This window comes from Numenius arquata, chromosome 12 (assembly GCF_964106895.1).
Source record: "Numenius arquata chromosome 12, bNumArq3.hap1.1, whole genome shotgun sequence".
In the NCBI taxonomy this organism is placed as follows: domain Eukaryota; kingdom Metazoa; phylum Chordata; class Aves; order Charadriiformes; family Scolopacidae; genus Numenius; species Numenius arquata.
Window position 1 is genome coordinate 4,782,866 of NC_133587.1, and position 10,817 is coordinate 4,793,682.

Here is a 10,817-nt window from a genome sequence, read left to right on the forward strand (position 1 = left end):
TGCACTCGCTCAGCATTTCCACCTGTGGCGCGGGACTCCCACGGGGCTGTCACGCCTGGCGTGTGCCCCGGGGCCACCGGTGACAGGCTGGAAGGGTGCGGGACACGACGTCCCTGTCACGGCTGTGTCAGCCCCACGTGCCCGGGCAGCGAGGTGTCAGCAGGAGCCAGCCGCCCACGCAGGGCTGCTCACGGTGGGGCACCCCACTTTACACCCCCCCCCCCCCAGGTCTGGGGCACTGAGCTGCCATGGGGCTAAGCTGGGTGCCAGGTCTAGCAGGAGTTGTGATGCAGTGGGAAGGGGGGGGCACCATGGTGAGTAGCAGGGGGCACAACCCCATCCCTGTTCCCCCATGATGCCCGAACCCCCTAGAAAGCCGTTCTCATCCCTGTCCCCATCCCTGCAGTGATAAGGCCCTGTGCAGCTTTGGCTTCACCTTCCTCTTCCTCTTCCTCACCTGTGCCCTACCTGGGGGCGGTGGCGTCAGCTGAGGCTGCCTGGCCCCTCCCTGGGCTGGGCATGGCTATAAAAGCCCGGTGCCGGGCAGAGGGTGGCACAGGAAGCCAGGAGCTGTTGGCAGGTGAGTCCAGGGGTGCCAGGGTTGGGGTCCAGGGGTCTTGCATGTCTGGGGATGCTGCTGCGGTCCCTGGGCTGTGGGGGGGGGGGGTCCTGCCTAGTTCCCACGGGGCTCAGAGCTCGGAGCTGGGTCTGGATTTGGCCCCTTCACCCTGAGCTTTGGACAATGTGTTTTGGGGCACACGATGCTGTGGGGCAGGGCTGGGTGGCACAGCCTTGCCATGGGCAAGGCACACTTGGGGGGCAGAGGTGACTGATGGGGGGCAGAGGGGCTGTTCCCATGGGACATCCCACTCCCATGTCTGGGTGATGCTGGAATGGCCCCACTGGGCAGGTGGACATGGGGAGTGGGTCCTGCCATCAGCTGAGTGGTGCCCGGAGTGCCTGTGCCTGGCACACGGCTACCCGTGTCCCAGCTGCTGGGCAGTGGTGGAGGCGGTGACAGCCCTCGTGGAACGGCCCTGAGTCACGTCAGAGTCCTCAGGTGACAGCCTATCTCCGGCACACGGAGCTAGGCATGTGGCCTGGGAGGGATGCTCTGGGAGAGGCACCCTGTCCCTGAACCGCCCTGTCCCTCTCCCCAGGCACAGTCACAGCAGCAGTGATGGCAACGCTCTACCCTTCCCTGGAGGACATGAAGGGCCACCAGATCTTGCAGGTCAGTGCCAGTGCAGCAGCGTAATGGGGGGGCACCCTGATAGGTCCTTGTGGTGTCCCACCCTCGGAGTGTCCCCTGGGCTGGCGGGCACAGCCTTGAGCAAACCCCATCTCTTGGCAGGCGCAGGCAGCTGCCGGGGTGAGGACCCCCGCCACGACGGTGGTCACGGAGAAGCCAAAACTCACCTCAGGCACCAGCAACGCAGGTTGTGATCGGCTCTCCCTGCTGAGGGGCTGCCTGGGGATGGGGGAGTGATGCTTGCCATGGAGGGGGCTCAGCTGAGAGCCTCCCACAGCTCAGTGCCTGGGTAGGGGAGGGGATTTGGGGGTTTCTTCCCCCTGGCCCATCCTCTGCCATGTCCCTTGAGCTGGTCACTGGCCCATGGTCCCAGAGTGGGGGGGAGTGATGGCTGTGGGGTGGGGACCTGGTGAGCTGAGGCCATTCTTGGTGTGTCCCGCAGCACCGCCCATGCTGTACCCCAACCTGGCCGAGCTGGAGAACTACATGGGACTTGCTCTCTCCAGCGAAGAGATCCAGAAGAACCTGCTCCCAGAAGACAGCACTGTAGGTGTCTGGGCTGGTGGCTCTCACCTGCCTTGCATGGGACTCCCCTGCCCTGCCACAGCATCGCTGAGGAGGGGGGGGTCCCACTGGGGCCACATCCTGCCCAGGGAAGGGATGCAGCATCCCCCTGAGGGCTGATGTGCATGGGGTCCCATGCCCCCACCATCTGCTGACCCCCGGCTCCATTGCAGGCGCTGACTCCCGCTGGGCCCTCCCCAGGCCAGCTGGTTGCCCCCCTGAGCGGGAATAACACGGGGCTGCGCCGGGCAGAGATCAAGCCGGGCGTGCGGGAGATCCACCTCTGCAAGGACGAGAGGGGCAAGACGGGGCTGCAGCTGAAAAACGTCGACCAGGTGAGGGGGCTGGGCTGGCAAGGGGCTGTGCACGACATGGCACGGTGTAGCGTGGCATGGCATGGCACAGTGTGGGGCATCATGGCATGGCATGGCACGGTGTGGTGCAGAATGGCATGGCACAGCATGGCATGGTGCACCATGGCATGGCACAGAGTGACATATCATGGCACAGGATGGTGTGGTGAACCATGGCATGGCACGGCACACCATGGCATGGCACAATGTGACATGGTATGGCACATCATGCAATGTCAAGCCACGCTCCCCCCCCCCCGCCCCTGCCATGCTATGGTGCACCACACCATGGCGTGGTCACCATGGCATGGCACTGTGTGGGGCACATGGCATGGCAGAGCTCGGCCACGGTGTACCATGGTATGGCACAGCATGGTGTGGTGCACCGTGGCATGGCACACGAGGGAGCATGGCATGATGCTGCATGACGTGGCAGGACACATCATGGCACGAGCATGACAGTACAGCGCAGGGTGACATGGTGTGATGCATCATGGCATGGCAATGTGTGGCATTCAATGGCACAGCACGCCAGGGTGCAGCATGGCATGGCATGGCACAGCACGGCCTGGCACAGCTGCCCAGTCCCTGGTGCCATCACTCCCTCCCATGTCCCCAGGGCATCTTCGTGCAGCTGGTGAAGGCCAACTCGCCGGCGGCGCTGGTGGGGCTGCGCTTCGGTGACCAGATCCTGCAGATCAACGGCAAGAACTGCACGGGCTGGAGCAGTGACAAGGCGCAGCGGGTGCTGAAGAAGGCATCCCCAGAGAAAATCGTCATGGTGGTGCGGGACAGGTGAGCGGGCGGGTGGCCGGGGGATGTCCCCAGGGGTGCCGGGGCTGACCACCTTCTCCCCACAGGCCTTTCCAGCGCACCGTCACCGTACACAAGGACAGCACCGGCCACGTCGGCATCGTGGTCAAGAAGGGGAAAATCGTGTCGCTGGCCAAGGACAGCTCTGCCGCCCGCAACGGCCTCCTCACCCACCACTACATCTGCGAGGTGAACGGCCAGAACGTCATCGGCATGAAGGTAGGGGCTGAGCACATACAACGGTGCAGAACGTGCCCAGGATGCAGCCAGGGGAGCCGTACGGAGCTGCCATGGGGTGCTGGGCAGTGCTGGGCACCCCACGGGACCCCCACTCTCTCTCCCGCAGGATAAGCAGCTCATGGAGGTGCTGGCAGGGGCCGGGAACGTGGTGACACTGACCATCATCCCCACCGTGATCTACGAGCACATGGTCAAACGGTGAGACCGCGGGGCCGCGGTGCCCACTCCCACCCCACCGGGGCCCCATGGGGCTCCCCGAGGAACCCCTCGGGAACCCTCCGCTGAGTGCCTGTTCCTGTCCCCAGGCTCTCGGCGGGGCTGGTGAAGTCGGCCATGGACCACTCCATCCCTGACCTCTGAGGTGATTGCTGCCGTCCCGGGGGACCAACACCAGCGTGGGCAGCCCCCGTGGCCAAGCCTGCGTGTGCTCCTGGAAGCTTGGGGGGGCTGCTGAAGGTACCCCCACAGCATCCCCAAACGAAGCTATTTTAGCGCAAAATCTCTCATCCCTACAGAGGCTGGTGGCTGCAGGGAGGAGCAGGGGGACCGCCAGCTCGTGATGTCCCACGTGTTCCCCTGGCCCTCTCATCAGCAGGGATGCGGCACGGGCCTCTCCCTGTCCTGGGGTCCCTGTGTCCCCCTGTGTCCCTGCTCAATCCAGCCCCCCTCGGGGCGGACGCCAAAGGCTGGCTCCAGCCAAAGCAGACACAGACCCAGCGACATTTATTACAATCCACCACAGACAGCGAGTACAGGACAGGGGAAACAAGAAAAGGGGGGTTACAGCTTTTTCAGTTCTGTATTTAAAAAATATATTATATAGATTTGTCTTTCAAATATAATCGTTACATTTATTTCTTGGCAAAGCTTTGGATAGTCTAACAGACGTGTACACAGATCCACAAATACATTGCACAAGAGGCGTAAATCCTAGCTCCGCTTACACCGACCGCCCCGGCTGCCGTGTCACCGTTTCTCCCCAAATATTTCTCCTGGCACCCGGTGCTGTGCCAGCGGCTGCTGCTGCCTCTGCCACCCCCCCCCCCCAGCACGGGCAGAGCCCCCGGGTGGGGGGAATGTGGGGCAGCGTAAGGGATGCGGGACGCAGTGTGTGCCCGCACGGGGACCAGTGGATGCCGGTGTGTGGAGCATCACCGGCTCCCAGGGACACCCCGCTGGCAGCACCCATGGGTGGTAGAGTTGGGGGGGGGGGGGGAAACACCGTTAGTTCAAGTCACGAAGAAGCCACAGACATTCATGGGGGCGGGAGCACCGCATGCCTGGGGAGCCCCAAGTCTCGTGCCCCGCCAACCCCCGCTGAGCAATCGTTGCTGTCTTTGCTTTTCATTAAAAAAGGCTTTTTTTTTTTTTTTTTTTTTCCTGGAGGCCACCAGAGATTTTGGGGGGGGGGGGGGGCGGGGGGGCATCCTCAAACTCCAGTACAGGATGGGATCACTGGCATCGCCGCTGCCAAAACCGCAAGAGCTCCCAGTCCCACTCTGCGGTGGCCAGAGCCAGGGCTGGGGGTTCCCCCCACGAGGCTCGCCGCTGCCTTGGCACCCCCCCCCCCCCCAAAAACAGGGCTTCAGTCTGTACCAAAAAAAAAAAAAAAAAAAAAAGTGAATATAGTGCAAAGCAAAGGGAAGGAGGGACTGAGGCTCCCCCCCACCCCCGGGGCCGCTCGGCTGTGCAGGACCCCCAGCTCGGTTCCATCCCAGCGTTGGGGGGGCATCTCCCAACCGATGGGTGGCTTGAAGAGGGGCTAAGCAGGGCCCGGCCAGGGCATCGTCCTGCAGGATGGAGGACAGACACCAAAGTGGCTCAGGAGGCTGGGGTGAAGGTGCCCCCACCGCCTCTGGAGATGGTCCCTGTGTCTGGGTGTGGGTTCCCCCGATCCTCCCGCCCACAGCCAGACGTTGCCGTCGTGGTACAACCTGCACCCAGAGCAAGAAATGAACCTGGGGGGGTCCCGCCGTGCCCCCCCCCCCATCCCTCCCCGCTGCTGGGTGGCTCTTCGCCATCACCCACCTGTGGCAGGGCAAGGACAACCAAAAAGTGAGTGCAATGAAGGGAGAGCCCACCCCGTGGGGTGCAACCCCGCACACACATCCCCCCCCCCCCCTCCCCCAGCCAGAGGCACCGTGGGCAGGTGGAGTCCGTCGGGCAGGGGGTCAACTTGGTGCCACGTCCCACATCGCCGCTTGGCACCTCTCTTCCAGCAATGGTCCTTTCCCTCCTCCAGGACAAAGGAGCTGGGAGGGGAGCGGGGGGGTAGGCAATATGTCCCTACGCACCCACAGACACCCCCCCCCGGCCCCTTCCCACCCTCCAGGGCTGCATAACGAGCCGGACGCGATGAAGGACCCCGTAAGAGCGGGGACACGCCGGGCTTTTACAATCAGCGGTCGGGTCCGTGGGGGCGGGCAGGGGGTGTCGAGGGTTGGAGGGGGCGGGGGGGGGGGGGGGGGGAAGGGGGGGGTAGTGGTGGTGGTGTCAGGGCTGGGTGCTGCCCCCGGGGCTGGCGACGGGGTGACAGCCCATCCTGCGGATGGAGTGCAGGGCCACGGTGCAGCAGCCCCGCAGCAGCGAGCTGATGTTGTAGATGGGCTGGCCCTGCCGGCGCTGCGAGCGGCACAGCCAGGCCACCGTGGGCACCGCCGGCACCACCACCGCCAACAGATCCACGATGAAGTGGCGGCTCCAGTAGCTCTTGGAGGTGGCAGCCTCGCAGCCGGTCGCCTCTGTCGCCGTCTCCTCCTCCGCCACGCAGGCGATGGCCACCGAGGGGTTGGCGCTGGGGGGCTGCCGCACCGCCGGGTTGCAGGGGGCACCCCCCTCGGCACCGGCACTGGCCGTCACGCCATCGGGCTCGGCCACCAGCAGGTCCGTGGCCCCGGTGGGGTTGGAGAGATCGGGGCCGGGCACCATGTCTTCCATTTCGGAGACCCAGGCGGAGGTGGGGCTGCCTAAACTGCAAGCCTGGGACTTCATCACCTTCTCCAGGATGGTGTCCAGGTCGGGCTGGCAGGGCACGAAGTCCGTCTGGATGGCCCGCTCCTGCATGCAGCTGGCCTGCACCCCAGCCTCCACGCTGCCCCGCAGCCCCAGCAGCTTCTCGTAGGTGGAGCTGGGGGGCAGGCGGGTGACAGGTTCGCCCCCCACCTCCAGCGGGTCCGTGTGGCCGGGAGCCTCCTCTGCCCCCGCGAAGCCGCTGTCAGCCCCCTCGTCCAGCGAGATGGTCTGCGAGCCCCCCACGTTGCGGTCCCCGGCCCCCTGGTCGCTCAGCTTGGTGTAGGTGGAGCTGCGGGTGAGGGATCGGGCTGGGGACCCCCCGGCCGACTCGCCGGCCCCCTCCTCCTTCAGCGCCCCGTTCTGCGCCACCTCCATGCTGTGCAGCAGCGTCTCCAGCTTCTTGTTCTGGATGTTGATGTCCACAAAATACTTCTGGAGCCCCTTGTCCTTCTCCAGCAGGTTGTTCTTCACCGTGTCGATGACCTGCTTCAGCTGCTTGATCTCCTTGCGGGCTTCTTTCAGCGCCAGCTGGGCTTCCACGCGGTGGCACTCCTCCTCGATCCAGTCCTCCTGCATCCGCGACAGCTGTGTCTTCAGGTCCTCGATCTCAGCATCCCTGCGAGAGATGGGGAGGGCACCGCCACGGCACTGAGGGGGCTGTGGGGCCAGCCCTGTCCTCATGTGCCTGGCACTGAGTTGGGGCCAGATCACCCAGTAACACTCGTGGCTGGGACCCAGGGATGGATCCAGGGGCTCAGGGACCCTCGGGAGGGATGCTCAGCCCTCTCCCGGAGGGGATGCAGAGCCCAGGGCTCCCGAGGGCTGCGTGGGGACAGGCAGGTGTCCCGGGCGGGCGCGTGGCAGCTGGCGTGCCAGCAAGGACGTGCCTAAGCCCAAGAGGAGCAGATGGGGATTAGCCACTCTCTGACGCTGAAATTCAGAAAAAAACGTGGCAGAGACTTAACCAGGGGCACGGGGGAGAGAACAACCGCTGCAGGTGGGACGTACGGGCTCTGCAGCCCCCAAGTCCATGTACAGATGGGCACCAATGACAGACGCCCATCTGCCTGCACCACCTCTGCAAAGCCATGAACCTGGTGCCTGGGCATGAGCCCAAGGACAAAACACAGTTCTGGGAACCCAGAGCCCCCATAAGGACCAGTCCCATCCAGGAGGTGCTGCTGTGGGTGGCTATTCCTGGTGCTGAGACCCTTCCTGGTGGCTCCCGTGCCAGGGGGGTTTGTGCCCGCTGCCCCCCCCCCGTGCTCACCTGTCCTGCAGCCGCTCCTGTGTGTCCTTCAGGCGAGCTTTCAGATGCCTGATGCAGACCTCCTTCTGCTGCAGGGGGGTCAGGTACTGCTCCGGCGTCGGCGGCTTTATCCCATGGTTGTCGCTACAGAGGTTGTACTTGGCCGAGCGCCTGCGGGGACACAGATGTCACCCACCCGCCGGTGCAGCTGCCGGCACAGGCTCGGCAGAGGGACCCCAAAGGAGATGCCTCCTCTTGGGGTGCAGGGGGATATGGCCCCGTATTGCCCCACGGGCAGGAGGGGCAGGGTGGGTGTCTCAGGGTGCTGTGTCGCTGGCAGGAAGGTGGGTGCAGCACCTGGACCTGCTGGTGCTGCCCATGGCCACTGAGCCCTCCACAGAGGTGTAGGCTTCACCGAGGCAGCGGGTGCAGGAGCAGAGCCAGGAGCAGGCAGGCACCAAGGTCTCTGCACACCCAGAGAGAGCTTTGCGGGGAATGAGAGATGTGGACGGAGACCCCAGCGTGGGATCAGCCCCATCAGAGATGGAGCTGAAAAATGGGTAATGGGAGGGTTCAGGATGGAGCAGGTCTGGAGCTGGTGGCTGTCCTGCCCATGGAGATCAAGCTGGGATATCCGGCATCTGCTCCGGGCTGGGACATGGCACCACCGTGGCAGATGAGGAGATGGATGTCTCTGGCTCAAAGCTCAGGGTAGCAAGGGAGAGCAGGAGGTGGCCAAGGACAGGGCTGTACGTCAGGGCTGCGAGGCACATGGAGGGTTGTGCACACCACGAGATGCTCCTGCATTGCAGCAGGCTGTCCCAAAACCCCTGTGCATCGCAGCAGGGTAGTGGGTACTCTCTGTGCGTGGCACCAGGGCAGCCCAAACCCCCGCGCATGGTGCAGGCAGCCCAGCAGCCTCGGCCAGGGACACAAGCATCGCGTTCGGAGCAGCCAGGCAGGACCGTGGCCTTGCAACACCCCATGGCAGCAGGACGGCCACAGGCTCTGGTCCCAGGTCACCCTCCGGCCCATCATATCCTCCCAGATTTGATGCCACCTCCGGGAGCTGGAAGGTGGTTGGGGACAGGCAGAAGGAGCTCAGCCCGGGCTGGGGCTTGTGCATGACCCGCAGCTCAGCGCCCGGCTGTGTATGTCCCGAGGGCACCAGGAGCTCCCCACTGAGAAGCCACGCTGCCACCCGCTGTCACCAGACCTCCAGTGGGCAGCACGAGGGGACACGAAGCTCTTCCCCACCGTGCCCTTGGTCCCACAGGACCGGGGGTGCCCCTGGGGGTGCAGGAGCGGAGGGAGGGACGCGTGCAGCGCGCAAGCCACAGCCATGGCAGGACAGAGGGAAAGGGACAGGGTGCCGGGCTGGCAGGCGGGGGGGGACGGGGAGGGAGAAGACATGACAACAGCGGCGGAGAGGTTTAGCAGAGGATGGTGGGGGTCTTTGGGAGACACACCAGCGGCTCCTCCGGCTCCCCCAGCCGCCAAGTGCACAGCCTCATCCACCGGCCCCTCTGCTCCTGTCCCCGCCGGGCACCGGCACCGGCAGCACGGGGGGGGGATGCTCCCCCCTGCCCGGGGGGCACCCGGCAGCCGCCCTGGGGCCACGGGTGATGGGTTACCTTGGGGTGGGGCTGCTGTCGCTGCCCTTGCAGGAGCCAGAATTGCTGCTGCTGCTCAGCGAGGAGGTGCCGTAGGTGTCCCTCCCGGGGGGCGAGGGGCGCCTGGAGGCAGGGAGAAGAGGCTGTGTCTCAGGCCGAGTGGCTGAGGGCGCTGAAGACTTAAAGAAGGAGGCAAAGCCACTCCGTCCATAAACCCCGCGACTGCCAACCACCACACCGAGAACACACAAGACAAAAGGACAAAACAAACAGCAGGGATCAAAATGGCACGGAGACGGCGACAGGCGCAAAGGCAGGGCTGGGGGGGAGGGGCTGCCCACCCGCTCCCCGTGCCCAGCGTGGCATCCCCTGGACGCCGGCACGGCATCCCTGCACCCTGAGGACCAGGAGCCCCTTGGGAGCCCCTGGGGAGCATGGCCCCGGCAGAGCTCGAGCCACCCCGCTGCCAGGTTGGCACCTACACATGGGCAGATCTGCCTTTTCTCTCTGCCCAACAGCAGCCCAGGTCATGGAGACATTTGGAAGGAAATAAATGCTTTTTTTTTCTCTTACCCCTTCCCCCCGCCCCCCAGCCTTTTTTCCCCTCTTGTTCTTTATCACTGCAGCTCAAGGAGAGGCTCTTCAAGGGCTAACACACCTCCCAGCTTCACCGCCCCAAACCTGGGGGTCTCCGCCACCTCCTGCCTTTGCCCGGACGGACAGAGGGGTTGGTCCCCACTGCGGCAGAGACGGACAGAGAAGGACAGGGGGGTGCAGCGCTCAGGGGGCTGCATGCACGGATGGAGAAGTGCTGTGCAGTGGGCAGCAGCGACATGCAACCCCGCCAAAAGCCAGGCTGGGGGTTCTTGCTGCAAAGTGGCAGCTCGTGGTGTAGGTGGGGATGGTTCCCTCCCTGCTGCCAGCCGGGAGAATGCCGGGCAAGTGCCGGTGCCCGGTCCCGGAGTCCGAAGCATATTCACCTTCGTGATCCTGTGGACGAGCGTCTGCTCCCCGGCAGAGACATTGCCGCGGTGCCACGGGTCCTGGGTGCGGGGGAACTGCGGGTTAAAACGCAACAGAGAGAGAGGAGGTGAAGGCTGGGAAACGGCCCCGGTGAGATGTGACCCATGCAAAGCGCCGGCACAGGGATCAGCCCCTGCACCAGGGCACCAGTTTAGTCCCCAGGGCCACCTATAGGGGGACAGATGTGGGCTGCATCCCCTGCACATCTAGGCTGTGCTTCCTGCCTGCCCCCCACGGCCTGAGATGCTGTGTGCCCAGGGTCTTGCCCTGGCAGGGCATGCTGCGGGCACAGGGAAGGGCTTTCTTAATTTATAAGGCAAAACAGAAGCATAGCAGGTACCTGCTCATGGTCTAAAGCCCCTTTCCCACCAACCTCCAGGCACAGGACAAGCTTTCCCTTGCCTGACCCCAGGTCTCCATCCCTGCTAGTGAAAGGGGGTCGGCTGCAGGGATGCCTGCAGTGGTGGCAGGGCACCCTCGAGGCAGAGATGGGACAAAGGCTCTGACACCCAGCCCTGGACCTCACCGAGTTTCCACCCAGGCGGGTGGCTGTCCCTGCAGCAGGCTGGGTGCCTGCTTTTCCATAATTAAGTCAGAATCACCCGTTCACCAGTGAAATCAGGTAAAGAAGCACAGATCCCTGCATAATGCAGCAGCAGCAGCAGCTAATCCCTCGGGAAACACAGAGCCCGTTTTCC

The 10,817-nt window shown here is 64.4% G+C and overlaps 2 protein-coding genes across 3 annotated transcripts; one reads left to right on the forward strand and one right to left on the reverse strand.

Annotated features, from left to right (window-relative positions):
- The first annotated feature begins 837 nt into the window (after positions 1 to 837).
- SDCBP2 (syndecan binding protein 2) lies at positions 838 to 4,057 on the forward strand. 2 transcript variants are annotated; one of them, XM_074157269.1, is made up of 8 exons: positions 838 to 1,234; positions 1,355 to 1,439; positions 1,695 to 1,798; positions 1,990 to 2,151; positions 2,789 to 2,964; positions 3,030 to 3,201; positions 3,329 to 3,420; positions 3,528 to 4,057. In XM_074157269.1, the coding sequence occupies exons 1-8, from the start codon at positions 1,181 to 1,183 to the stop codon at positions 3,580 to 3,582; spliced, it is 900 nt and encodes a 299-aa protein (XP_074013370.1). In that variant the 5' UTR covers positions 838 to 1,180; the 3' UTR covers positions 3,583 to 4,057. The 2 variants fall into 2 exon arrangements, with proteins under 2 accessions (XP_074013370.1, XP_074013371.1); XM_074157270.1 differs by having other exon boundaries at positions 1,181 to 1,234; positions 1,355 to 1,430; positions 3,528 to 4,056.
- A 1,658-nt stretch (positions 4,058 to 5,715) lies between these two features.
- SNPH (syntaphilin) lies at positions 5,716 to 10,225 on the reverse strand. Its single transcript, XM_074157440.1, has 4 exons — positions 10,077 to 10,225; positions 9,118 to 9,318; positions 7,505 to 7,654; positions 5,716 to 6,850 (listed from the first exon to the last, which is right to left on the reverse strand). Exons 1-4 carry the CDS (start codon positions 10,223 to 10,225, stop codon positions 5,716 to 5,718), a joined length of 1,635 nt encoding a protein of 544 aa, XP_074013541.1.
- Positions 10,226 to 10,817: the final 592 nt, after the last annotated feature.

Bases quoted from the DNA above. Each gene is read 5' to 3' on its own strand.
- SNPH (XM_074157440.1), bottom strand. From the start codon at position 10,225: ATGGGTCACATCTCACCGGGGCCGTTTCCCAGCCTTCACCTCCTCTCT. The intron at 7,655-9,117 runs GTAACCCATCAC...GTGTCCCCGCAG, and splicing joins GACAGCAGCCCCACCCCAAG to GCGCTCGGCCAAGTACAACC. The intron at 6,851-7,504 runs GTGAGCACGGGG...CATCTCTCGCAG, and splicing joins CAGGAGCGGCTGCAGGACAG to GGATGCTGAGATCGAGGACC.
- SDCBP2 (XM_074157269.1), top strand. From the start codon at position 1,181: ATGGCAACGCTCTACCCTTCCCTGGAGGACATGAAGGGCCACCAGATC. The intron at 1,440-1,694 runs GTTGTGATCGGC...TGTGTCCCGCAG, and splicing joins CTCAGGCACCAGCAACGCAG to CACCGCCCATGCTGTACCCC. The intron at 2,965-3,029 runs GTGAGCGGGCGG...TTCTCCCCACAG, and splicing joins GTCATGGTGGTGCGGGACAG to GCCTTTCCAGCGCACCGTCA.